At 34.3% G+C, this 27,987-nt stretch overlaps 10 protein-coding genes across 10 annotated transcripts in view; 4 read left to right on the top strand and 6 right to left on the bottom strand.

The window, feature by feature from the left end:
* The window catches only part of NAEGRDRAFT_57399 (SEL1 repeat domain-containing protein), a 3,155-nt gene extending 975 nt beyond the window's left edge, over window positions 1–2,180 (top strand). The window contains exon 2 of the mRNA XM_002679602.1: window positions 334–2,180. Coding sequence (XP_002679648.1) covers window positions 390–2,159 — 1,770 coding nt within the window. The 5' untranslated portion in view covers window positions 334–389 and the 3' untranslated portion in view covers window positions 2,160–2,180. The remainder of the gene's footprint in view (window positions 1–333) is intronic.
* Window positions 2,181–2,652: 472 nt separating this feature from the next.
* Window positions 2,653–6,502, bottom strand: NAEGRDRAFT_57400 (TPR repeat domain-containing protein; the record flags this gene model as incomplete). Its single annotated transcript, XM_002679730.1, has 2 exons — window positions 2,653–4,409; window positions 4,678–6,502. The coding sequence occupies 2 exons, from the start codon at window positions 6,500–6,502 to the stop codon at window positions 2,653–2,655; spliced, it is 3,582 nt and encodes a 1,193-aa protein (XP_002679776.1).
* Window positions 6,503–6,748: 246 nt separating this feature from the next.
* Window positions 6,749–7,798, bottom strand: NAEGRDRAFT_64873 (uncharacterized protein; the record flags this gene model as incomplete). The annotated part of the gene is made up of 1 exon (XM_002679731.1): window positions 6,749–7,798. One exon carries the CDS (start codon window positions 7,796–7,798, stop codon window positions 6,749–6,751), a length of 1,050 nt encoding a protein of 349 aa, XP_002679777.1.
* Window positions 7,799–8,025: 227 nt separating this feature from the next.
* On the bottom strand, window positions 8,026–10,564 carry NAEGRDRAFT_78922 (uncharacterized protein). Its single transcript, XM_002679732.1, has one exon. It carries the CDS (start codon window positions 10,435–10,437, stop codon window positions 8,194–8,196), a length of 2,244 nt encoding a protein of 747 aa, XP_002679778.1. The 5' UTR covers window positions 10,438–10,564; the 3' UTR covers window positions 8,026–8,193.
* A 464-nt stretch (window positions 10,565–11,028) lies between these two features.
* NAEGRDRAFT_57402 (uncharacterized protein) lies at window positions 11,029–12,885 on the bottom strand (the record flags this gene model as incomplete). The annotated part of the gene is made up of 1 exon (XM_002679733.1): window positions 11,029–12,885. Exon 1 carries the CDS (start codon window positions 12,673–12,675, stop codon window positions 11,029–11,031), a length of 1,647 nt encoding a protein of 548 aa, XP_002679779.1. The 5' UTR covers window positions 12,676–12,885.
* A 545-nt stretch (window positions 12,886–13,430) lies between these two features.
* Window positions 13,431–18,882, top strand: NAEGRDRAFT_57403 (uncharacterized protein; the record flags this gene model as incomplete). Its single annotated transcript, XM_002679603.1, has 2 exons — window positions 13,431–14,298; window positions 14,396–18,882. The coding sequence occupies 2 exons, from the start codon at window positions 13,431–13,433 to the stop codon at window positions 18,874–18,876; spliced, it is 5,349 nt and encodes a 1,782-aa protein (XP_002679649.1). The 3' UTR covers window positions 18,877–18,882.
* Window positions 18,883–18,973: 91 nt separating this feature from the next.
* On the bottom strand, window positions 18,974–21,169 carry NAEGRDRAFT_47338 (uncharacterized protein; the record flags this gene model as incomplete). The annotated part of the gene is made up of 1 exon (XM_002679734.1): window positions 18,974–21,169. The coding sequence occupies one exon, from the start codon at window positions 21,167–21,169 to the stop codon at window positions 18,974–18,976; it is 2,196 nt and encodes a 731-aa protein (XP_002679780.1).
* Window positions 21,170–21,483: 314 nt separating this feature from the next.
* NAEGRDRAFT_47339 (uncharacterized protein) lies at window positions 21,484–22,467 on the bottom strand (the record flags this gene model as incomplete). Its single annotated transcript, XM_002679735.1, has 1 exon — window positions 21,484–22,467. The coding sequence occupies one exon, from the start codon at window positions 22,465–22,467 to the stop codon at window positions 21,484–21,486; it is 984 nt and encodes a 327-aa protein (XP_002679781.1).
* A 966-nt stretch (window positions 22,468–23,433) lies between these two features.
* NAEGRDRAFT_47340 (uncharacterized protein) lies at window positions 23,434–26,912 on the top strand (the record flags this gene model as incomplete). The annotated part of the gene is made up of 3 exons (XM_002679604.1): window positions 23,434–25,018; window positions 25,070–25,993; window positions 26,047–26,912. The coding sequence occupies 3 exons, from the start codon at window positions 23,434–23,436 to the stop codon at window positions 26,910–26,912; spliced, it is 3,375 nt and encodes a 1,124-aa protein (XP_002679650.1).
* Window positions 26,913–27,474: 562 nt separating this feature from the next.
* NAEGRDRAFT_64880 (uncharacterized protein) lies at window positions 27,475–27,987 on the top strand (the record flags this gene model as incomplete). Its single annotated transcript, XM_002679605.1, has 1 exon — window positions 27,475–27,987. The coding sequence occupies one exon, from the start codon at window positions 27,475–27,477 to the stop codon at window positions 27,985–27,987; it is 513 nt and encodes a 170-aa protein (XP_002679651.1).

A 27,987-nucleotide genomic window follows, 5' to 3' on the forward strand; every position in this document is an offset into this window, starting at 1 on the left:
AGATCAGTCCCTGAAACACATCAACAAACGAAATTAAAGGAACAGGAGCCAAGTAATAGCTTTTCTATAAACAACGGTAATAAATATTTTTAAAAAATAAGCTGTGGTTGCTGAGTTTTTTAAACCATAATTTATTTTATTTTATTTTTTCAGTAACGCTCGGACATCAACATTGGTCCCCCCTGGAAGAATGTTGTTCAAATAACCAAGAAAAAGCGGAAACAATATTGTAAAAAATGTTCCAACAAGTTCTTGTTAAAGGTCATCAACTGTTCGGGAACATTAAAAAAAATACCTCTAATTACATGATGAGCCATTTCACACAACTGCCAGAAGAAATTATTGTGGAAATTTATAAATATGTATCCCATTCGGATATCATCCACAAAATGTCAAAAGTAGCTTCTGAGTGGAGAAGTGCTGTTTTTAAAGTAAAATCATTGGAACTTTTAGTTTCCGATAGAAAATTCACAACCGAAACATTACATTCTATATTTTACAGTCCACTTTTAAGTAATGTAGTTCTACTCTCTTTGGAAAATTGTGGATTGACTGATTCTGATATTAAAATGCTATGTGAAAGTTGTAATGACGGAAATTTTAGAAATTTAAAAGATTTATTGATTGGAAGCAATCCTATTTCAATCAATTCGGTTATTGCCATTCATAATAGTGAATTGGTGAATATTTTAAAACAATTGTATTTTGAAGATACACTAATTACTGTAGATGGCATGAAAGAGTTCATTCATCAAGCTGAATCACATAAGAAAGTGGTATGGCTTTATTCGATTGGATATTTTTTAAGTATGGAAGGGAATAATGAAGAAAGTTTGGAATATTATAAAATGGCAGCCGAGTTGGGAGATGTAGATTCATTCTATGAACTGGGCGTAGCGTATAGCATGCAAGATATTGAGCAGAGTAAATATTGGCATGAAAAAGCTGTTAAACAAGGACATCAAAATGCTACAGCTTCTCTTGCAGAGATTTATCTTAAAAAGGGAGATTATAAGCAAGCTTTTGAGTTTTTTTCACAAGCAGGTGAAAAAGGATGTGCTTATTCAATGAAAAATATTGCGTTCATGTATGAAAATGGACAATATGTAGAACAAGATTATTCAAAATCAAAGAAATGGCTTCTGAAATCAACTGCATTTGGAGATATAGCTTTACACGAGTTGGGAATGAGATATTTGAATGGTAGCTTTGGATTTGAAAAAAATTTGCAGAAAGCCATTAGATACTTTCAATCCCAATACCATCCAAGTGAGTCAAGCTATCAACTGGCACTCATGTATTTGGAAGGTAATGAATATATTCAAAAAGATGCTTTGAAAGCAATTGAAATATTGGAAAAAGCTTATGATACGAATGCAGCATTGCTACTAGGATCAATATATGCTAAGGGAGTCGAAGGAGTAGTTCCAAAAGATATTAAAAAGGCAATTGAAGCCTATTACAGAGCCTATAATAATCCAGAAGGAGCCCTACAGATTGGAATATTATATTTGGAAAAGTTCAAAACAGAGGAATCATATTTCCATTATATGGCTAAAGGAAAATTTGAAGAAGCAGCCAATGCAGGATCGGTAGAAGCCATGTTTAGGTTAGCAGAGCTTTTGAAAACAACTTTCAAAGATTTAGATGAATCAGACCGAAATTACTCTATGGCAGCTAGTAACAATCATGTTATAGCTCAATATCAACTAGCTCTGTATCACAAAGAGGGTATTAGAAATTTTGAGAAGAATCCTGAAAAGGCTAAATATTATTTTGAACAAGCAGCTAATCAAGGACATTCTGGAGCACAATATGAGTTGGCTGTAATATTATCCCCAGAAAATTACGAACAATCTTTAAAACTATTGAATTTGTCAATTGAGCAAGGCAACAGTTTTGCAATGGACATGTTGGCAAAATGGTACTTAAAAGGCACTGGTGTGGGAAAAGATGAAAAGAGAGCTGTCGAATTATTAGAAAAGTCATGTGAAATTGGAGGTTGCTCCAATAGCTATTATGAACTCTCCTTACTTTATGAAGCTGGATTAGGTTGTGAGGTCAATAAGGAAAGAGCTGCAGAATTGAAAGGAAAGGCAATTGAATTGGGAGAAGCGAGATCTCTAATTGATCAATTCTTCTTTTTCGAAGATGCTTAATGAATTACGATCATTTTTTATTCCTTTCATTAGAACGAACACATTAAACCAATAATGTTGTCCAAATATTCCTTTCGTCATTCTTAAAGAAAGTTGCACTACTTCATTATTGTATTAATATTCGAAAGTGTATTATGCAAGCATGTCACGAAGAAATATTCCCAAATAAAGTTTCGAGTTTGTTTGGACAAGGAAGCCAGAACCACGATCTGCACCAAAAACACCCAGATTACCCTTTGCAGATTTTAAATCATAACAACTACAAATTCTAGGATATGTTGTTAATCGGAAGGGATTGAGGCAACCTGTTAAATCCTCAAAACATTTCTTGATTTGTTTTTAAATCGTTGATTCGTCAAAGGCAATTTTGCCATCAGCATCATGATGATTGTTAGCAGAAACAGCAAAGATTGGATTTTTGACGAATTGAAATATGTCATTATCAATCGACATTAGATTTATGACATTATGTGTTAATCCATACTTATTTTGATTATTCCTTTTCAAAATATTGAGGATAGGTTTTACGCAACGCTTCAACAAGAGGGTACTTGTTTGCATCTTTCTGTTCCGTTGCTTCCTTAATTCCTCTCTCAAAATATTGGTTTGCTCTTTCTAAATCTCCTAAATGGCAATAAGCTGCTCCCATATTGAAATAGGCAACACAAAAACTTGGATCAATTTCAAGAATTTTCTCACACTCTCTAATGCCGCTCTCATAATCTTTTTCTACAAAGAAACAATCAGCCAAGTTACTTAAATTCTCTAAATCTTTGGTTTCATTGTAGCTTTCCAAGTAGTATTGTCTTGCCATTTGATAATTTCCATTTTGAAAATAATATTCTGCAACAAATCTCAAAACTGCAGGATAATACTTTTTAGCTTCTTTTGCCAATTCCATTATGAGATGGTCATTTCCCTTCTTCATATGTGAATAAGTGAGAATAATGTAATAGATTCCAAGTAAATGCTCTTTTGGAAAAGTGTTTTGTGGCTTCTCTAGTAATTCCTTCAATTTTTCACATTCCTTAATGGCATCATCCAATCGATTGACATATGAATATATAGTACACCAAGTGGCAGAATATTGCAAAATACGTTGGATTGGTGATTCTGTTGGTGGTGGATTGTTTTCAATCATCTCAATACCATTCTTTTCATATAATTCCAATGTAGTAATATAAAATCGTGTACAATCTATAAACTCTGCATAATCTCCAACAATTAGGCATAAATATCTATACATTCCATGATTTTGAAACATTAAAATGGGATCTTTTTGATAATATTGCTTCATGCATTGCATTGCTTGTTTGTATTCCTTTCTTTTCAAATAGTATTCTTTCATCATTTCGTGTAGTTTTTGATATTCTGATAAAATTTTCTCATCCGTTCTAGTTTCCTTCTTTTCGAGCTCTTTCACCAAATTGTACGTCTCGATAACTAGGTCGTGGTTCTTTAAATATATGAAAGAATCTAACATGAGAACTAGAGATTCGTATTTTGAGGAAGCTAATGAGAGAGCTCGTTCGAAATCTTGTCTTCCACATTCAATCATTTTATACTTTATAATCAATACACTTCCTCTTCTACATAACAATGAAGCCAAATCATCAGCTTCCTTACTTCCAATTTCAATTGGTCCAATTGACTCAATTGATTTAATTCCCTTTGTGGCATAAGAAATAGCCTTTTCAAACTGTTCCAATTCATAACACATGGAATAAAGTGAACTATAATATGAAAATGGCACTTGAACTGCATTATTCGAAACAATTTCAAATGCTCTTTCCAAATAATTATTAGCCAATTGAACATTGTAATTCTCCTTTTGTATATAAAACCAATACAATTGTTCCAAAAGTGAAACCATATCATCTCTATTTGGTTCAATCTCTAAAACCTTCTCTAGATCAGCACATGCAAGTTTCCATTCACTCAATCCTTCATAACATTTTGATCTTTCAATCAAGGCATCTGTGAAATTTGGATTAAATTCCAACAGTTCATTCAATTCTCCAATTCTTTTCTTGTTCCTCACCTTGTTATCATTATTTTCAGCATCATTTTCATCACCTCCGAAATTATCTAAATTATTATTGTTGGAGGAACGAAGAGGTGAAAACAAGTTGTTGTGAAATTTGCGTTCGTTTGTAGGTGATGATGTGAATTCTTTTCTTAAAGTGGAAATTAATGATCGGTGATGAGGAACCTTGCAAGTTGATTTTTTGAATGTTGTGGAGAGAAATCCTTTGGGGAGACGACTGGAGAGTTTGATCATTTTTTTTAACATGTTATTTTGAAATTTGATTGATCCAAGTCAATCAGGTCTGTCTGTCCAGAATTTTAAAGATTTGATAATTAAAAACAGATAAAAACATATATTGATTGAGAATGATTTGTTTATTTACAGAAATTCGTGATTGGTAGCCAAAAGAAAATTGTGAAACTTAAATTGACTACAAGATGAACAACTTGATCAACAATAGAGTCAATGAAAGAATCCACATATTTCCACCTCTGACAATTGAGAATGCTCCATTGACAACACCACTTGTTCCAGCACCTCCCTTAGTTGTCTTTGGAACAATATCAAACAAACGATAAGTCTTTGAAACAACTGCATTAGCTACAGGATTAGCTGCCAAACTTCTAGTGTCTACATTTTCTTCCTTGAATAGACTTCTAACAGAGGTAGTATTTGTAGGTAAATAGGCAGATTCAATGGTAAGGAAACATCTTCTGTCGAGACCATCTCTGATTGCGAAGGGAAGATCGAATTGGAAAGCATAACTGGAAGTGGATGGAGGAGGAAGGGTAGCAGCATTTAAACCACCAGTGCTTTGAGGAACTCCATTGATATAGATTTGAGTACTGAAATCAGAGTTGGAAGCGTTACGACAGTCGACATTGACAGGAATGGTTGTGAAATCAAGGAAACAACACATAATGACATTGTATGGGGAAATGGTCATGTAAGGAACACTAGGAGCACCTGGAACATCAACTCTGACATAGATAGTGTCAGTTGCCGCGAATTGAGTTTGAGCAACTGTCAAGGCAGCATTTCCATAAGTTTGAGCTGTGGTATTATATTGTAAAACTTGAGTAATAGGAGGGTAAGGAACCACATATTGTAAAGAATATGAAATTGTACAACCAGTTCCATCAGGTGATAAGTAGGTCAGTACGTAATCACCATAAAAGTCAATTGGACCATTAATGACATTTGACTGCATTACAATTGTATATTGATAATAACCATTTGAAGTACCAGTGAATATAGCATCAGTAACATTAAAGAAATATGGTCCAGTAACTGTCCATGATGTGACAGGTGGTGCCAAAAGTGTCCAAACAATCATTCTAATTTCCAATTTACCCAAATCATTAACGAAAATTCTCTTTGGTTGAATAAAAGCAGTACAGTTATTACCTCCAGAACTAGATCCATCAGTAGTATTAAAACTGACACGTGTCACTTGAAGAACCAATGTCAAAATATAACGTTGTTGATAAATGACTTTGTAACAAGTTCCAGAAATTGGTGGAGCAACGTAAACATCACCTCCTGTTGAAGTGGATGGCAATGGTGAATAAGTAGTAATCATATATTCAGCATACATCAATGCAACCAAATCAATGACACCTCCAGTTGAAATTTGTTGGACATTTGGATTTGACAAGTAACTTGACAATGGCAATGACAGGACATAATCACTATACCAGTAAGTGGAAGTTCCTGCATTATAGACAAATCCATCTCTGATTAAATCAGTTTGTTGACAAGCTGTCACTGCAGAAAGTCCAATGTTGAATTTGACTTCCGGAGTTGTGAAAACTCTTAAATACATTCTGATACGGAGTGTGACAATTAAGGTACTTGGATCGACACTGGCAAAGAAACCTGGACGTGGAGCACCAATGGTTCCTCTTCTGAAGGCTGTGAAAACAATATTTCCAATGGCGGTTGTACTAATATTGAATAATGGATCATAGACATTTAAGGTAAAAGTTGGGAGTTCTTGATTACCAAAATGGGAGAATAAAACAAGTCCGTTAGTGACATCGGCAACTGTGAAAGTGTTGGTATCGAGATAGAAACCGAAGGTAGTGTTATAACGGAGGAAACGAGCATTGGTGACTGAAGTAACTGTGTAAATGACACGAGGTTCAACAATTCCATTGACAGTTGACTGTAAATTGGTTGTGGTAATGGTAACATTGTCGCCATTATAAACTTGCAATGAGTTGTTGATCACTGCTATGGTTTGACATTGAACTGGCTTGTAAAAAACAAATAGAATAGCCAGAAGAAACAAATACGAAATGAAACGATTCATTTTTTTGATTTTGATATTGAAACTGAACCAGAGAATGGATTAGGTTTTAAGTTGAAAAGAATATTTGTCATTTGTAAAGCTAAAACAATGAATTGTCCAAAAATATTTTGATGGCATTCCTAAAATGGAACGAGGAATGACGAAAAGGGTTTTTCATATTCGATAGCAAAAAGTACAATTTCTAATACGAAACTTTGAAATCTTGAAAGTTGCGTAATCTGAAATGAAGTTTGTTTTTTGATTTATTTAAAGACCTAGAATAGTATTAACTAGTTTCGAATGGAGCTGTTTAGAGATTTCCTTTAGATTATTCTCTGTTTCGTAAATAGTATTAGAAGCGTAAGGAGTTTTTTCTAGTTGTGGTGTTGGACCCTGATTGATAATTCCAGCAAGTCTTTGTTGAATATCAGACATGATCGATTGTCTTTGATCATTTACAACATTAGAAATTGGAGAAAATTGGTAAGTTTCGAATGGAGTTTCTTTTAAGATTTCTCCTCTTAGCAATAGCTTCTTGTCAATTCTGGCAAACCATTCACGAGTTTCTACTCCAATATCTGTGAAATATAACTTGTGTTCATGTTGATCAGATTCATGGAAAGATTGAATGCCTACAGGAATTAATTCCTTCTTTCTTTCGAATACTAGAATTGAATCGTCTAAGGAATCAGCTTCTCCAGAATAGGTAACTTGCTTACAAATGGTTCTTCGCCACTGAGTTACGTGATCTTTCAAACAATCAGAGCTTTTCAATTGTTCCCTATTCGAAAGTAAAATCAAATTTGCATCAAACTCTTCAGCTCTCTTCTTTTCCAAATCTTGCATAACATTTTGTAATTCCCTGCGAATTATCTGTTGACTACTTTCATTTCCAACTTGCTCTTCACTTCCAGTTGATAACATGAGCAATGCCAAATTGCTTTCTAATGTGAAAAGATTGAAACGATCGTGTAATTCGACGTGTTGGACTTTTCTTGTTTTTCCCAATTCAACTTGAACTGAGAGTAGGGATGAATGAATCATGGGTGGGACAATCACTGAGGATTCCTTTAAAAGTGGATTGAAACCAAAGTTTTGAGAGAGAATTACAAGACAGTTGGCACGAGCGAGAATCAAATTTGGTGAGAGCACTAAACCAGTGCAAAGTGAAAGAGAATCAGAAAGTGGATTGACTCGTAATTGAATGGTAGCTAGTTTGGGAGCAGTCAATTCAGTTTCTGCTGAATTAGCACACCAACAGGTGGAAATGAAAAGAAGGACAAGAAGGCAGGACAGTAAAAGTGTGGTTGCTTTCATTTTCTTTTTAAGATATTAAATAATATTATTATTCAATCAGTTAATAAGTGGTTTTGTTAATATAAAGATGTAGGATTGTGCAGATGATTGGATATCTAAATTCTTGAAAAGGAAAAGTTCTCGTATTGTGATTGGATAACTTGGCTTCAACAATTGAATTGAAGGCTTACACCAACTCAATTGACTCAATTGCATATAAGTTTTTGTAAAAGATTGAAAATAAATATCGATGAACGAAAATTTATTTACAATTCTTTTTAGATATTGAAATAATTCCCTAAAAAGATGTGTGATCCTAGTGAACGAAGCTGTTGATAGCATTGTTATGGTGAAAATTGCAGTGGTCGTACTAACCATGTCTTTTAATATTCTCAAGAGACATGCTGCTTGACAGTCTATGGTGTATATTCAAAGAGAAGAGGAGAGGTAATCGGAATAAAGTTCTTCATCAAAACTATGAGAACATTACTTGGTTCTTCTTGTGGTGGAAGAGTAACCAATAGAGGACTGGAGTGAACAAACTTGGATAATTCTTCATCAAGATTTGGAATATTTCCATTGGCACCAACAAGAGTTACTCTATTGCTGAGATCATTGAGGGCAACAAGAGTATCATTGTCATAGGAAATAACTGGATTAACACAGAATGCTTTCAAATTTTGTCCATCCTTAACTTGAATGATGAGGAATTGGAGCATATCTGTTGGCCTCAGTTCAAAATTATGATTGAAGGAAACAATGGCTGGTTGGGAGTATGGACCATATGATGGTGTGATATTGTATTGATAATTGTTGGCAATATTGAGAAGGTTGAGATCATACTTGGAGGAAGGAATAGGAAAGCTACTCATTGGTCTTCTATTTTGTTGGTTCAACAATTCCATCAATTGTTGATTCACTAATTGTTGTCGTTGTTGAATATGATTCAAGACAATTTGCTTTTTAAGTTGTGAATTTGCATCGTTAACATCACTAGCAAACAATTGATTCATATTTCCCATATTATTGCCGAGACCAATGTTACCATTGCTAGGTATTCTCCTCATGGAATTCATCGAATGATGAAGACCATTAGCACCCGAGCCCATCATGGAACCTCCATCATTACCACCACCAATATTTGCAGAACCATTACCAAACAAATTAAATTGTGATTGTTGAGCCAATTTTTCCATCGTTGTTGTTGTATTGTTATTGTTGTTATTATTATTGTTATTAACACTATTACTATTAATATTTGACGAAGACGATGCACGAGTTAAATTTGGTTGAGAAGAGGTGGCCGAACTTGAATTATTGGCGTTACGGTTAGAGGAAGTAGTTGTGGTGGTTGCTGAGGAGAGCTGTTGGCTTTGATTTGATGTAGAGACGTTTTTTTGACTCAAAAAAGGGTGGCTTAGGAGTAATTCTTTCACTTCTGCTGACATTACTGCAGCAACTGAATTATTTTGATGGTGAGGTGGTGAGGTGTTGTTATTGGTAGCAGAAGCGGAGGAAGTATGGAATGCGTTTTGTGTTCTGGAAGATAATTTGTTTGATGGTTCAGATTGCAAAGTTTGAGGTATTTGATTGGATGAGGAGGAGAAGGGATTCTTTTCCGAATTGTCTTCATCATCCATCATGGTGGCTTCATTATCAAATGTTAAGGATGCAGCAGAAGGATTTGAGAATTTGGAATCAAGGGAAGAAAGTAATGAGGTAAGGTGTTGAGACAATTGAATGCTACTTGAGGAGGTTTTCGTAGATTTGGTAATGCCATGATAATGTCCATTTGTGTTATTTAAAAATCCGTTAGGAACATTTCCGTTTTGTGTGTGGTGATGGCCAAATCTAGAAGTCATTAAAGAGTTATTAAGCGAACCGTTTTGTGCTGGATTGGTGCCATTCGTAGGAATTTCCATATTATTATTATTGTTAGAACTACCCATTAGGTTATTTAAGAGATTTAAATTGTTATTACTCTTTGATGAAGTCATGTTATTATTAACAATGTTATTATGACCATTATGACTATTATGGCTATTATTACCAGTGGCACCAAGATTAGATGTAGTAGAAGGTGCATTTAGTGGAGGAGGAGATGATTTCTCACTCGATTCAAATGTTCTTTCACCAGCTTCAATGTTATTTTCCTTCATGAGTAACCATTCCAATACCCAATACTTTTCATCACTGAGCATGTAGACAACACATTTAGGAATACGTTCCTTCTCATGTAATGAAGAAGCCTTCTTGTGATATACAAAACCAATTTGATCAACTGTTTGAGATCTTTCTCTGAACATGACAATATCACCAATATTATAGAATGGTTTCACTGTAATATCATGATGAGAACCAGCAGATTCTGAATGTCCATTCGATGATGCATGTCCATTAGAGTTTGTATTTTGATGGTGGTTTGTAGATGATGTTGCATTATTAGCAGTGTTTGTAGTTGTTGCATCCATCAAGAGAGCTGAAAATGAATCAGAAGCACCAATATTATTAGACGAATCAAAATGATGAGTATTAGCATTATGAGGATTCATTTCAGGGTCAGTACTAGTAAAGATCTTTCTCAACTTTTTCTTATAAACACCTCCAGCATCCTTATCATAAATCACTGACTTTTTTTTAAGGATATTGTTGGCAGACATGATGTTGTTGAATAATACTTTGAAATTGTAGAGTTTGTTTTTGATTCTAATCGGAATACATTCAATATTCGGCTACTATGAGAATTTAAGTGTAGACTTATGAAGGTCGTTCTTATTGGACCAATTCGTTGTTTTTTTTAAATTGATAAAACAACCAAGGCTTGGAAAAAATAGCCTTTATGCCATAGTAGTTCGGTCTGTTTGCACAATTTCGGGAATTGAGTTTCGGGGAATTTTTCTTCCAAAGTTTGGAGGGAATATTCAAACATTTATTTATCAATTCAAATTGAATAATTAATGCGAAGATAATGATATTATCATTGAATATTACATTGAGAATTGATATCAAGTGAATGATAATATCATTATCGTATGGAATCGTTTTTATAAAGATGGGCACCTGTGTCACTAAGTATTATGTTGAGAAAGATTCTCAGAGAGAGAGAAACTATGGACCTTCCATAGTCAGTGTGAGGTGTTATGACCAAATTTCCAAGGCAATTTTCCAAATGTTGAGATAAGAGAACCATGTTAAAGGACGACTCGTATTTTCCTCAATTCGTATTCGAATTTCCATTAGAAACTTTCAAACTAAATACGGTTCTTTTTGAATATCTGCGTGAGTGGACTCAATTCAGAGAAGTCGCCAGTATTTTGACCGGATGATGGGATGTGATCTGAAAATAGAGAGGGAGACAAACTTGTATTTTCACTAGGGAAAGAATTGTTACCATTAATCATATTTGCACCGAAACTTGTTGCACTATTGGCATTGGTGCTGATATTATTATGAATAGTGTTGGAAGATGATGTTCCATTCATTGTGGTATTGATAGATCTGAAAAGGAATCGTGGAGCTTCATCATCCTCATCCTCATCACAATTATTAGGCACATTAAGCATGTGAAAATCCCTTTTGAGGGAATTTTGAGAGAAAGATCCATTGTAAAAACTACTTCTCTGGTGAGAGGTACAAGATCCCTTGTGATGTTGGCTGTGTTGATGGTGATGATGATTTGAGGATCTTGTAGTACTATTTGTAGAGTTGTATGAATGAGGATGATTAGGGTAGGATAATTGTTGAGTTGTTACACTTCCAGATAAAAGTGCATTTGCAAACGAATAATCTGTTGGAAGTGAAGAAAAATCAAATGGACCACTAATTGTTGTATTTGGTAAATTGGAGAGGGGATTAAATTGAAATGGGAAAGCAAATGGATTTGGAGGTACTTGTTGTTGCTGATTTGATATTGTCGTATTATTATTATTATTCATGAGAGGAGCAATTCCTTGTGATGTGTTAATATTATTATTCAATAATGAGTTTGATGAAGAAAGATTTGAGGATTCAATACTTTGTTGTGATTCATTACTCATAGTTGCAATTGTACAGTTATTATTATTGTTATTATTGGAAGTCAATGGTGAATCGGAATTCAACATGGTTACATTATTGATTGGAGAGGAAGGCATGGCATCATCATTCTTATTCGTCTGTTGTGGTGAGTTACCATTCGAAGATATGGAATTATGTACAGAGAGTGAAGACATTGGAGAGGTAGTGGAGGCTCTATTAGGAGGTGAATTTTCTCCATTATTCATTATTGATGAAGACATTGGCTCGGAATTCATAGTTGTTGTTGCATGATTATTACTATTATTACTATTATTATTATTAGCATTATTTGTATTGTTATTGGTAGTGTTAGTAGTATTGGCAGCCAACTCTTCCTGAAGTACTTGATTCATCATGGTCAATACTAAATTGATGGGAATTTGTGCATTTTGTGTTTGTTGTTGGTTAGAGTATTGCAATAATAGTGAGGAGAGTCTTCTGAATGATTTCTTGACTCCTTGTTGATAGGATTTTCTGTAGGCTAGAAGAGAACTCGTATAGAATTGAGCAATTAAATTGGCTGATTGAACAAATTGTCGGTTGAGTTGATTTTCATCTCCACTCGGATCTATAGTTCCAATATTTGCTGTCTGGGTAAATACAGAAGTAAACAATCCCTCCGTTGAGCTATTATTTTGTTGATTTGTTGTCGAATAATTTCTATTGTTGGTAGGTGTTGTTTGATTGGCTTGCCAATTACTACTTGTTGATCGATTCCCAGAAGAAGAATTGATAGAATTAAATGATGAGGTTCCGAATCTTTGATTTGTATTATTATTATTATTACTATTGACTCCTCCTGTTCGATTATTGCTGTTGTTCATCTCTGAATTTGCAAACATTTTTTCAAAATAATTATTTGATTTCTTGTTCTATAATTAAAACGTGTTGATAGGATGCTTGGAGAGTAGATTTGCTGGATTATCAGATTTCACAACTAGAGTTCTTGTCGTGTTATTGATGTGAAGAAATATATATGATAAATTCTTCTTTTTTTGATCGGAATTGAAGTATTTGCAAACCTGAAATATAAAGCGAGAGCGAGTGAAGGCTTTTTTTTTGATGTTGAACACTAAATTATTTGTCTTCCTCAAAATGATGGAAAATTCGAATTATTTGAAACAAAATATTCAGTTCTACAAGACAAATTAAACATCAAGATTTAATTTTGTTCAAACAATTGTATCCAATAAAGCTATCTTTCGATTTTTTATTTTAAATAATTTAAAAGCTTGAGGAAGAGAAAACCTTTTGTGAATTAGATTCGAGAAAGATTCACAGTTCTTTATTCAAATATAAATAATTAATTAAATTTAACTCAATTTACTGTAATAAAACAAATTAACAATTTTTGTATGCTTTAGTCCAAAACAGTTCGTTTCAGTGTTTCGACACCTGACAGAAAAGCTCAAAAATATTAACGTTAAAAAAAGTCAACAATCTTCTCTTTGAACCACTTCAAAAGAGGTTTCTTCCACCACAAGTGAACCAATTCTTGGTTGTCTTCCAAACGCAAACAAGTCAACAACCACCAACAAGTGCACTCTACACTAACTCAAAGATTTCTTCATCAATTTTCATTATCCAATCTTTCATGATGTTATCATCATTATTCACCATCAATTTTAATAGGAAAACAATTCCTTCCAATCATCATCATCACCATGTAACTCTGCAGAGTGTGTTGAAAAGGTTTGGCTTTGCGTTGCTTGTTGTTGTACTTTTAATGATAATAACTCCCGCCTTTTCAACTTACACAACCGAAAAAACAAAACAAGAACATGATACGAAGGCTTTGCATAGGCTGGAAAAGTTTCATCAGCATCATCACGATGATTTAAATAACAATAATATTCTGCGAGTGGGAAGGAAAGGAAAGAATAGACTTTACCATCATGATGAACGAAAGAAGAATCATCAAGGAAGAGGAGAAAAAGTTTTAAAACAACAACTTAGAAGTGTTTCCACTTCACAGGCTAGTGTTGTACCAACATTTTCATTACCTTCGGTGGTGAATTTATATGCCAATACGCCTCTGTATATTCCTATCATTTTGACTAACCAAGTAACATCAGGAACAACATTTGAATATAGTTGGAAAGTTTACAACTCTACAAATGATATTACTTTAGCATCTGGAACTACACCAACAGTTTATATTGGAGAATATGATTTGGATCTTTTGAAAACAGTAACTTATTATCAGAATATTGTTGGATCAATATCATCACCTGTTTCTTCTTGGAATATTTATGTGGAGGTCACATCACGAGGAGATTATGGAATCATCATTGCCCAATACAAAAAGACAATACCATTCAATTTGTACTTGTTGGGTGTACTTGCAACTATTGTGGGAGAGAATCAGGACCTGACCTTGATAACAGATCTGAAAACAAATCAAGTATTGAATGTTTCCATGTCGAAAATAACACCAAAAATTGAATATTATGATTCAGCAGTGAGTAAGATGGTAAAATCCAATGGACAATGCTCGTGGACTTGTACCTACACTTTGATTTCTGGTTCAGTGAAGAATTGTTCCAACTTTGAAACATTTAGAACATTATCGAATAATAACAATTACTTACAAGTACTCATCCTTCTACTATGTCGAATCGGAAAAGTTTGAAATTCTTATACATAGCATACGTGTCAATGATTCAGTTCCAATCTTCCAAACAATTACATCCAACACTACCATGCAACAATATCATCCACCCAATCTTCCAATTACACTCACTCCAAATTTTGTCAATTACAACAATACTGTCAGAGTGGTGTTTTATTGGGAAGTTAATGGTTCACCATACCTCAAGCAAAACCTTACACTTGATTCCCTCTCTCCAAATAGCAAGTATGTGGCCAAGTGTGAAATTTACTTTCTGGGTAATGTTCAGAGATACACATCAATGAGCTATACATTTTTCACAGCAAACAATATTACCAAGCCAAAATTCAATATTGTGACCAGTTCTGCTCTTGCATTTCAAACAAGAGTTCAAGTATCTGGCTATATTGGAGAATCAAGCAGAGGTCCACTTTGCATGACTGAAATCTTTGCAGAAACCACAAATTTTGGCAAAATCAGCTTGACCAATGGAAGACCTGTTTGCCTTCAATCGCTATTGCAAACCAGTACGGATGCAATTGCATTCCTTAGAATGCCACTCAGGAAAATCACTCTCTACGATAATATCAAGCTCTCTTTTGTGGTAACAGATGGTATTGCACAGGAAACGTACTCTCTTACCACTTCTTCAAATCCTTCCACTATTTTGGATTACTTTTCATCGTCCAATATTGTCAAATTAACAAGTAGTGTTTTAGACACGACATCAACTCTGTACGAAAACGATAGAACCTTGCTTCCTTCTCACATTGTTGTGGCTGCATCATTAATTATGAACTTTAAATCTTCTGCAGAAGAATCCAATTCAATGAATGTAGACTATTCAACACTGGCCTCTGGTTTAGGATCTTATCTATCGAGAATTTGTCCTTCTTCTTCAAACTATTCTCCATTGGAACAAAATTTGAATTGTATTGAAATAATTGGAAAATATGTATCAATTTCAGGTCTCACTACAACATTTGCTAGTACAACTCTCTCTCAGAGTATTAGTTCCAATATTGTTACATCTATATTTTATCAATTGAATCAACTCGTTTTCAATTCAATGAATGGACAAGGCACATTGCAAAATGGTGTGCTATTCCAAAAATTCTCCAGTGAAGGAGGTGAAACCTATGTCAGTCTCTTGATGGACATGCTACAAACAGCTTCCAGTTATATTGCTCAAGATTATACTACAGTTCCAATCAATGGTACCTACGTTTCCATCAATAGTAATACTATAACTAGTACTATTTATGCAGTCTCCAAGATATTCCTCTCCAGTAGCTCCACTTCAACATTTAAATCATCAAGCTCACTCATTACCAAATTGGATTTATCTTCATTTCAATCAACAACATTATACTCACTCTCTTTGAATGGAGATGTTACTGTGCAGGTGCCACCTCTTTCATCTCTTCTTGGTAGTTTGACATCAAGCAGCTCAGTGGTCTTGTCACTTCAACTTTCACCTCAAAACAATGTCACAGATGCTGTCAATAGTACAATTATTTCTAGTAGAAAGGTTCAATTCCAGCTTTTGGATCCAAACACTGATAAGAAAATAGAGTTGAAAGATCTGAGTCAACCAATTACTCTTAAACTTCCAATCACCTATTCTTCCTTGTCAAATTCATCTCGTGACAGCTCCAAGTGTGTATTTTGGAGCGATTCTACCAATGCATGGTCCAACACTGGTTGCGTTTTAAAACAAGCTACACAAAGTTATTTCTATTGTGAATGTAATCATACAACAACCTTTGCTGTGCTTTCTACTACTCTCACAACTAGCTCAAATAATACTCAAATTCAAACAGCAGCATTCGATATGGTTCCACTTATTGTCATTTCCTCTGTAACTGGTGGTGTTATTCTAATCACTTTGGTTTTTTCTGGTGTTGTTCAAGCTTTTATTCATGTTTTGAAGAATGTTGACTCTGCTGAGTCAGGAGATTTATTCCTTCCAGCAGAATTCTTCCCAGTCAATGCCCAAATAGAAAAACCAAAAGAACCAGAAACAACAATAGAAGAGACAGAAAAGAAAGAAGAAAAAGAACCAAAGGTGAAGAAACGATACAAGGATCTTTCATTTGGTCTGAAAATTTTTGAATGTCTCAAAGAGTTTCACCCTGTTCTTGGTATTGTTTTTCCAAAGAAGTATTTCAAGAGTATTCATATTAAGAGATTGGATCGTTTAATTATCCTAATGGATATTTTCATTACCACTAGTACTGTTAACGTTATTTTATTGTCAGTGAGCACTATTTCAAAAAATTGGATATTCGTAATACCATCACTCATTTCGTTTGGCTGCTCTGTTATCAATCAAATACCAATTACATTATTATTTTGTAGGAAGCAAGCTATTTGGAAAGTTTGTGCCTATGGTTATAGCTGCGTGTTTGCGTTTGTTTGTTTGGTAATTTCTATTATTGCTAGTGCTGGAGTTTTTGTTTCCAATCAGTGGAATATGAATATTTTGGACTGGCTGTATGCCACTATTCTAGGTGTTGCTTGGGACTTGATTGTTTTTAGAATTGTTTTGGCTTCCATTATTGCATTTTTGATTGAAGTTAAGGTTACTATTGACATGGGTATTGCAACATTCAGAAAAACTGATGAGGCAGAAAAAGAAGATCAACCATTACAAACAAAACGTATGGTAACTGTGCAAAATAATGTAAGAATACCTATGCTATTTTCACAAAAGGAAAAGCCAAACATTCCTAAATTGAATCTCAAAGCAGTTGAAGGTGTTGCCACTCCAAAAGAAAATCCTGTTAATGAGCTATCTTCAATGCATGCTTCGCCTACAGCAAGTGATACCACTTCCAGTAGTTCAGGTCTTGATTCCTATTTTTCACCACACAAAGCTAATCAACCAGCTGTGGAAGAAGCAAAAGAAACTTCTGCCAATGAGGAAGCCAAGACATCAAGTTCTGGTATGGAGCACTCGTCTGATAATTCAACTAGTAAGGAGGCAGAACAACAATGCATTACACCAGGATGTATTGTCGTTTTGGATTCTCCTGGCATTTCTCCAATATCTCCACTAATTCCAAAACAAGATCATGATATGTCCTTTGTGGAGAAAGTCCAATTGAGAGATGAACTGAATATGAGCGAGGGTAAGGTTGATGAAGCCATCATCCCACCAGTGTTGGAGGATACCATGATTATTGATGGAACTGAAAAGCAAGATAATGTGGAGGAAAGTACCAATGAACCTGTTCAAGATTCAGTTCCACAACAAGAAGAGGAAAAGCTAATAGAACAAGCAGAGGATATCAATGAAGATTTGGAAATTGTGGAGCCAGCAATAGTTGAAACAGAACAAGTTCAACAACCTGTTGCTGAGGAAGTTTCTACAGAAGAGGTTCCAGAGGAAACAAGAGTATCTGATGAAGAAATTACCACCCCACATGAAGAGCCAGCAGTGGTCATTGTTGATGAAGTCACAAAGGAAGAAGTTGCAAATGTTGAACCAATTGTAACTGAATCTGTCCAAGAAACTACTCAATTGCCTGAAGTTGAACAAGTCACCGAAGCAACAATCGAACCAATAGAGCCAGTTAAGGAAGAATTACCAGAAATTGATACTACCAAGAAGAATCCTATCAAGATTTTGAAAGAAATTCTCAAAGAAAAGGATGTTCCTCCACCTGCTGCTGAAAGCCAAGAGCCAAAAGACAAATCAGAAAAGAATATTTTGGATTATATTGAACAAGTGACTGAACATGAAAAGAAGATTACATCTGAAAATTTGGAAAGTTTCACATCAGAAATTCTTGAAAGATTATCTGGAAAATCAATTAGTGAAATTTTATTAATCTTGTCGGAGACTAAAGATCAACAATCAAGCAGCCAACAACAATACTCATCCCCACTTCGTACCAACTCACCAGTTGCAAGAAATGCTCTCCAAAAGAATACTCCAGGAAACAAATCAGCCAGAATGCTCAAGAGTGGTGGTATTGAAATTGATAGATCAAGAAAACGTTCTCTCAGTTTCAACAAGTTGTATGGTATTGAAGAGGCTATGATCAAACCTCAAACAGATTTCTTTGATCAACTTCGTTTATATGTCAATCAAAATTATTCTGAAGAAGCCAAGGTTAAGGCATTGAATGAATTACTCTTCTTACAATGTATCTACCTCCACTATAAGATTATTTCAGTAACTCCTGAGGCAAGAAAGGAAATGGCAGAGCAAGTTGTTGCCACCTTTTTGAATGAAAAGGAACAATATCACATTAATATTGGTTTCTACAAGAGGGTACTTGCCTCATGTATTAGTGATGAAAATTTGAATGCCAACACATTTGAAAGAGCTTGTGAAATTATTGAAATTGCTTTAAAGCCTGTTATCAGCAACTTTTTGAAGCATATTCAAGAAAAGCAAGCAAATGTAATGACAAGTGTTTAGGACTTTCAATAAACAAAACTAATGTTTAACAAGTTGAAATTTACCAAATAGTTTTTCAAAGTTCATTAAAGCTTAATTATCAAATCCTAAATAAAATTCAAACAAATTTATTGTAAAGATTGGATCTTTCAATTGTTTGTGCAGCCAATTTCCAATCACTCAAGTCCAACGATAGGGCAACCTTACAATTGTTAACCATTTCACCTTTGTCCACAACGCCATCAACACTCTTTGTCAATACAATGGAATATAACAACTTTTGAATCTTTACACAACTCCAACCAAATAAATAGAACCACTTGTATGAGCACTTCCAATCAGAAATATAGTTATCCGAATCAGTTTCTTCCAATGGTGGTTCCCATTCTTGATAATATTGAATGAATTGTTTAAATCCTTCCGTTTGTAAAAAATTGGCTCCATCTCCACAAATTGTAATTGCAGTATCAATGCCAAACGATGATTTGACAGCAGGTTGCCAATAATAATCTTCAGAAGTTAATTGATGAAGTGGTTTGCACGTTTCTGATAATTTGATTAATTCTCTCGGTTGTAAAAATTGAGAAATAACTCTCCAATCATAATACGAAAGTTTCACATTCTCATTAATCCTCAAAGATTTCTTAATTTCAACTGGAGGAGGTTCAATAAACAGTTGCATTTCACTTCTTTCCTTTTCAAGTTTCATTTCAAATTCCTCTTTCGGATAACCAACAATAAATGCAAAATATTTCAACTTGTTCAAAACTTCCTTAACAGGAATCAAACTCGAAAAGATAAAATCCATAACATTAGATCTCCTTGAATTGTGAAGTTTTGCAATTTCTTCACACATTGGAATCCAAACATTTGCTGAATTTGGCACATTTCCATAATAAATTTGTCTCATCAATTGATCTAAGTGTGTGAAAACTGGAATGACACTCATATTTCCATATTTCTTACAATCTTGACAGCAATATTCGTGAGCCATGTAGATTGTATCTCTAAATCTAGTAATTGTATCATTTTCGTACAAGTTTCTATTATATTCTGATAAATTCATGCAGAAAATGACATATTCGAAACCTTGTTCCATATATCGAGGATATTTCTTTCGTTCTGCTCTCTGACCAGCAACTAGACAGAAAGAAAGTTTGTGAGGTCCTAATTGAAGTGTAAATTGTGAACATCCTGTCAATTTCTGTCTAGAAATGAAGAATAATCTCAAAATCAACTCTTCTTCCTCTTTCGTAAAACTATTCGAAGGTTTCTCCAATATTTCACACAAAGTTTCATGTGAAACTGATTTTAAAATTTCAATTCTATCAAAAATTGTTCCATGTTGTTGAGTTTGCAGCAGGTCATGATATTTCCTGATTAATAATTTAACATCTTGCCTTTCAAAGAATAAAATTAAATTATTGTAAACTTGTTTTGTGATTAGTTTGAGAACAACTTTGCAATTCGAAGCCATTGGAATGTTATTCGAAAGTTTGTTCACTTGATCCACTGAAAATTCTCTATCCATTGGAATATCCTCAATTTCCTTTAAATCTTTCAAAATTTCCTGAATTATTTGTGGTTCAACATTGGCCAAAATTGGTGGAAGTTCATTAATGCACTGATTTGGAAATTTCAATTCGAATAACATTTGGTAGAATTGTTCTAACAAAATTATTGTATTGCTGAAAAAGAAATATAATGTAGAATAACTTTGATTTAAATCAAATGCTTGTTTTTCAATAACTTCAGGCTCCAAATTGTATCGAATAAGTTTCGACAAGGTCTTTCGTCCAGATTCTCCACTAGCAAGGAAAATAAATCTAATATGACTCTGATACACTTGCAATGCACTCGATTGCACTGAAAGTCTAGGTGAAGGAATCCCCGTAGAAAATCTTGGAGAAAGTGTTGGCGAAAGTTGACCAAGAAACCTTGGACTCATTGGCATTAATTGAACAGGAGAAAGGTTTCCAATACTACTATGTGAATTTCCACTACAACAATCACCAGATGCAACACTTCCTTCAACGCTGTTGAATGATTCGGCCGAGTGTAAAGTTGTTAAATTATTATTCGAAATTTCTCTTCTTCGGGGAGACCGCTGGTTTCGAATTTGATAAAAAGTTTCATGATCACTTCCACTGGCATTACTCTCTTGAATGGATCTCAATTTAAGTAGTGCAACCTTCTTTTTAATGGAAGAAATCATGATTGACTTTTTTTTTGAAGATTTTCTCATACTTTCAATACGAAACTCTTCCAAATTAGTTTCCATTCCATTCCTGAGGATTACACATATTGGCGGCATTTTCTTCAAGCCCCTTCAGTTTCTCTCCCAATACTGCATAATACTTACAAAAATGGAATTTAATGAAGGGTTGCTGAATTGCAAATTAATATTTCTCGTGTTGAAATGTGATAATTGTGAGAATATTTGAGAATAATAATTCCTCCACTTGCCATGTGAGATTTAAAAATTCTGAAATGGAAGAATTGAATAGTAGAGGCAGTTTTCGTGTATTGTTCAATAATAATCTCTCATATTTTATTATTGACCTAGAAATTTAGAAGTGATGACATTCATACTAGGTAGTAGTAGTATGAATTGCATTAGTTTACATGTTATCCAATAATCTTGTCTTTCAAAGCGAGTCCTCCAATGAAGCCAACTCCATAGAATAAGAAGAGTGGATTGAATGCACCTAGGTTAGTAACAAATGGACCTGGACAAACACCAACAAGTCCCCAACCAATACCAAAGAGAGCTGCACCAGTAACAAGTTTCCAATCAACAACAGTAGATGTTGGGATATGTTGCTTACAACCCATACAAGTGAGTTCAGAACGAGAGGCACTTGGTACAACGTACATGTTGAATACATACAGGTTTGGAAGAATAGCTCCCAAAGCAACACAAACAAGTGAAGGATCATAATTGTTTCCACCAAAATCAAAGAATCCAAGAACTTTCAATGGATTAGTCATTCCACTAAGTGCCAATCCAAGTCCAAATACAAATCCGTGCATAAATGGAAGATAATAGTCCAATTTTTGTTTGGTTGGTTCACTTAAATTCCAAATATTCATAATTATCAAAGCATAGGCAGAGAGAATCATAGCCAACAAGGACAATAAAGTCAAAGCATGTGAAGTTGTTGGATATTGAACGAATGGCAATAATGATGTATCCACTCCAACATTGACAATATTTCTAGAAACATAATCGGCACTTCCACCAAACAAAACCATCATCATGGTCACACCACAGAAAACCATTGTGGCCACAAAACTTCTCTTGGACAAACGAGCCAAACCACAAATCATGTGTCCAGATGTGCAACCAGAACCAAGTTGTGTTCCAAATCCAACAAACAATCCAGCCAATAAATAGAGTCCAACAGTTGATGGTGATGATAACAAGGAGAAGGCACTCGAAATTTTCATGAAATTATTAGGAGCTAAATTCAAGGAGAAGGCAAACAATCCGGCCACTATCAGACCACAAAGATACAAAATCTTGTGAATCCATTCGGTATGATGATGAGTTGTAGCTTTGGCTGTTCCATCAAAACATCCTCTCACAACACCACCAACAATACCCGACATGCCTGATATTCTTCCTTGAAGATAGGCATAGGCTCCAACAGATGCACCAATTAATAAGCCTCCAATAAGTGATTCAAATGGAGTAAATACCATTTTCTTATATTTAATATTTATACTATATTGATATATTATTTAAATAAATATTTAATGATGATGATGACAATCAAAGGGTAAATAGAATTTGATATTAATATAACACTAGAAAAAACCCTTCTCTTAATATTGTTGTTGTTGTTGTATTTTTTTCTTGAAGAGTTTCAAGTCCCGAGAGAATTTTCCTTCATCAAAAAGAAAATCTTCATTCAAATAAGAGAAATTCACAATAACAACAAGTAATATAACAAACACGGCTAAGGAGTTGTTAATATATGAAGATGGGAATGAGAAATGATGCTTTCAATAGAGAGATTCATGAAATAATTGGCGCCGAATTGTTGAGGAAGAATCGTTTGAACAGAAAAGAAGAACCATTGATGAAAATAAGTAAGATATTGATTGGGGGATTCTTATTCAGTAAATTGGTGGTTATCAAAGAGTGGTTTTTGGTGGCTATATTGAGATGGAATGGATCGGAGGGTTAGTTGAGGATAATAATAATTGAAAAAATTGGATTGGTTGAGAATATAAGAATGAGTAGTGGCGAAATGGTTTGGAGGGAATGTTAGATTTCCATCTTCTTGCTTGTTTTGAACAGATAATATATTGCATGAATTGAAATATTAAAAAGAATATTAAAACAGTATTGAATTGGCGGGAAACCAATTCGGAATTTATTAAAACAAATTGAAAAAAATTACTCCAGAACGTCTTCATGAAAAATCCTCACACACGAAAATCAAACCGAACAATAACAGCAACATCAATAACCAACACACTAACGAGAGGATTTTTCTTATTTTTCATATATAGGAATTAACCATCATCACAGAAATTATTGTTAATTATTATTATTATTTTGATCGGAGTATGATGAGGAAACAAGAAAGTTTGATTAAAAAAACAGGGAATTTTGGTGATTTTTCTAATGCTGCCACAGCATCTATATCGGAAAATTCGGGACAGAGGATGACACCTAGCCAATCGAAGGTTTATCCAAGTTTAATGGCAAGGAGTTCACCATTATCTTCATCTCCATACTGTTCTTCCAAATCATCAACATCTGCATCCTGTAAATTATCCAATCAAATCACCAACACAAACAAGAATGTAAATAATCAAGATTCTGAAAATCAACAACAAAAAAGTATTGAAAGTGTAAAAAGTTCTTTTCACACTAGAACTCATTCAATACTTTCCCCTCAATGTAAAAACATTCAACCATCACAGTCAACTAGCTCATCAAAAACAAATGAAGGAACAGTAACAAAACATGTAAAGTTTGTTATTCCAGAACGTAAAATTCCAAAACCAGAAACAAAAAAGGATATAACAACTACAGTTCCAAAGTTGGCAAGGGAAAAACAAAATCATCGTTACAATATTAATTTTTTTAATAGACCAACAATAACTCGAGATGGTCAAACAGTTCAACCTCCCCAAACCACTCAACCTTCTCCTTCATCTTTACAAAATAAGAGAAGTTTTGAAAATTTCAAATCTAGCTCTTCAAAATACGAGACATCAAAAAAACAAAAGAAAGACATCAATATGATAAACTTTCAAAAGAATTTATTTGAAATTCAGAAAGAGTTGTCAGAACAACCTTTCATCTCAAATGCCAACCCACTGACACCATCTCCAGAAAGCAATGGTCACTCATCAGTATTTAACAACAACAATACTGTTCAGAAGGAGGAAAATCTCAAAATGCAAACCCCTCAATACTCTAACACCAATTTCATGATACTATCAGACTCTCTAGAAAGTATTACTATAGCAGAGGATTTATTAACTATCGACGATTCAATAGTGGAAGAAGCTATAAGCAAGGTCTTTAATTCAAAGCTTGGAAGATCTTTTTCATCAAGTACCAAAGAGAAGTACCTTCGTCATCTAATCAATCCCGAGGAAATTTCAAGGCTGGGAATTAAAGATTTATTTGGAGAATATTACCCCTCAGTGGGATATTTTACATTGAAAGATTCCAAGCCAATTTTCAAGCAAGTCAGCGATGGTTCTTTGACAAACATTACTGAAGGAACAGGGAAATCAATATATTACTCCTACTCTAGATTAGCAAGATTGTTAATGAGTTTGGATTTAGGACGAGCCATGATGTTTGTCATCTTTTCTGAAGATGATTGGGATCATGAGGAAAAACGAGTTTTAATTGAAAAAGCTTCTATAGATGGATTTAAGCATTCCTCTATCGAGTACAAATTCTTTGGTACAAGTAATTCTGGTATTAATGGGCATACAGCTCTGTTCATTGACACTCGATTGAATTTTGCTAAAATACATGACCTGCTGGGAGATTTTAGTGAGTGTGCCAAAGCTGGACCAAGGAAAGCTTTCAGTCGTATTGCTCTTGCATTAGGAAAAAGTTTTCAGAGTTTAGTCGAGTTGAAAAAGGAAGAATTATGGGTTCTGTACGATGAAGAGGATTATCCAGGTGTTGGTATGTTTTTTATTTCATGAAATTCAATAATTCTTACTTGAAAAGATGGTGCAGGCTTCATGCATGAGGATTACTTTCAAGATATTTTGAGAAATACAATTTGCACACCTTATTTTGAAACAAGGAAAAACACAACTGAAGCAGTATTTATGGATTGTAAAATTGAGGAAATTGTTGCAATGCAATTCAGAGCATTGGGAATGAAGGGCGTCTTTCAGTCTATTCCCGATGAATATTGGAAGGAACTTCAAACGAGGCATGGCTTTCCAGATACTGTAAAATGCGTGGCAAGACCTTCAATGATCAAATTTATGGGAAATTCGGAAGTTTATAGACATTTTGATGTTTTAAATGTTTCTAGAATTCAAGGAGGATCCATTAATAGAACATTCATGTCATGTATGCTTAGAAGAACAACTAATAAGGAGGCCATGCAACAACTTTTCGTTAAAATGTTGGATGAGTACATCAAGAGTGAATCCAATATTCTAGATACAAAATTCCTCTACAACTCTCTCCTTTCGAATGAAGTTTTCGATAATGGAGATTCCGTTTATAGGACAATCAAGAATTTACTCTTGGCAGGATTTGGAATGGAAAATCCATTTGTTTACAAGTACATTAAGAAGAGAATCAAGGCAAGATTTCAATCCATGATTGATAACAAGCTGTGTCTCAAGATGAAATCAAAATTCTCAGTAACTCTGATGGGAGTCATAGATGAGAGTGGTGAGCTAAATGCGGATGAGGTTTATATTCCCTGCCTCAAATTGCAAGAGCAATTAATGAGGGATTATTACAAATTGAAAGAGGTGATTGTCTATAGACATCCACTTGCTTACGAAGGAGATATTGCCAAGTTGAAATTGAGAAAAGATCCATGTAATGAATTTCTAGCATCTAGATCTAATGTCATTGTATTCCCAAAGGTTTTCAAAGAGAAATCTCCTCATCAATATCTAGCAGGAGGTGATTTAGGTATGTTTTTATTTTGAATTTTTCAAATTGACTCAATTCTTTAGATGGTGATGCTTATGAAGTTGTTTTTGATATGGAAATTTTGAAATTATTCGATAAGCATCCAAAACCAATTGATTACGATGAAGGGAAGCAATCCAGTGGAGCAACCTCACAATCTATTCAACCTGTTACCAAGTTACAACCTTGTGATATTATCAGGGAACATGTAAAATGTTTTATTCAAAAACATACTCATACAGGTCTCCTTTTCTACTTTAATACTATTGCCAGAGACTCTGACGATATCAAATTAAAGGTTGATCTAGCCAAAGCATATTCCCATTCTATAGATGCTATGAAGGGCTTTGAGCAGGATTTTAACAAACTCATTGAAAGAGCACGAGCTTTACCAGTTCCATACTGGTATCAACAATGGAAGTCGGTAAAGGTTTCAAAATGGGCACCAACTGATGCAAACATTACAATATTTGAAAATTTAATGTTAAATAAGGTTGTACATGCCTATCAGAAAATTGAATTTAAAAAGCCAGTAGAGATTGATCCTGAATTAATTGTTGAAACGCCAAAGGACACAGTCATGTGGAAGCTTGATTTTGATAACACGTATCAAAAATGGAACGAGTATTGGAAATCTAAAAAGAGAGTATTCGAGTCAACAACACAAGTAGAATTTACATTCAATGATAGATTCTTCAATGAACGGCTCAATTCAATTATGGCCAACACGATCTCTCACCAAAAGAACAAGTACCATAGCGATGAACCAGATTGGCACCAATTATTTTGTGGAAGTACTGTTGGAAAACAACTCGTAGCAAAAGCAAGTTATTGGATGCAACTTGCCTACGAGAAGGAAAAGGAACTTGCACAAAAGAAAAGAAGGGAGAGTTCAAGAAATCAATTCTAAAAAGTCCCTTTCTCTATACATGTGCCTTGCACTATTTGCAAATGCTTAAAAGTAATGAGTACAAATATCTTTTTCATCCGCACGTTAGAGTAAAGATTTGTTAGAGTGGTAATATTCGAGTTAAAATGGAAACTCTCAATTCGTCATTAGCCATACTTGCCTCACAAACTGATAAGTCCTTGATGAGCTTTTTCTAATTGACAAAGTTTCAATTATATCTTTTAAATATGGAAAATTTTCAAATCGGGTCTCTTCATAGAATTTAATTAAGAACCCGTTCCAATATAGTATGACCTGTATTAGGAATTCTTATCAAAATATTGTCATTGGATTTGTATTTATTACCTTTAAACAAACATGTTTACTTCAATCATTCTTGAAGAAATGAAACAACAAACCAATAAAACTAAACCTTGCAACAACTCCAAGCAGCACCAGCACGCACGAACCAGTTGCAACAGTTGTTGGAATCAAGAAGAAAAGGAAACAAAAACTTGATTTTGTGAATGTTTCCTTCTACTCATCTTCTGTTCCCAATTGTCCCACTGATAGAGTTTTCAAAATGGAATACAGACAACCAGGCACTGTTCATTCCTCATCCAACAATTATTCGAATCCTTTCGAAACAACACCTTCCGAGAAGAATTTTCCAATCTTTCATTGGAATATCGAAAAAGAGCAACAAACAACACAAATACATCAACAACCATTCTCCAATTCTCCCCATAGTTCGAGTTCTTACTCCTCTCTCAAAACCACCAATCAACTTCTCAAATTCAACAAGACATCACCTCCAACATCATCAACTCCACCAACACCAAAATTACCTTCTCCTAAAATTCTATCAAGTGCTGCAGAATTGAGAGCTGTCAGCATTCATGTGGAATCTGAAAAGCCAAAACTTCAATCATTTGATCAAACTCAACATTATCATAATGAAACAGCAATTTTTGAGTGCGCAAATAGTCGAGTGAGATTAGCAAAGGAAGATACACCACCAAGTATCAAGATTCCTAACAACAAGAAAATTCAGAGAACAAGAGTTTTTACCATTAGCGAGTTATTACAACAATAA

Source organism: Naegleria gruberi, assembly GCF_000004985.1.
Source record: "Naegleria gruberi genomic scaffold NAEGRscaffold_12, whole genome shotgun sequence".
Lineage (NCBI taxonomy): Eukaryota > Heterolobosea > Eutetramitea > Acrasida > Naegleriidae > Naegleria > Naegleria gruberi.

Excerpts from the sequence above, each read along its gene's own strand:
- NAEGRDRAFT_78922 (XM_002679732.1), bottom strand. The coding sequence starts at position 10,437 with ATGTCTGCCAACAATATCCTTAAAAAAAAGTCAGTGATTTATGATAAG.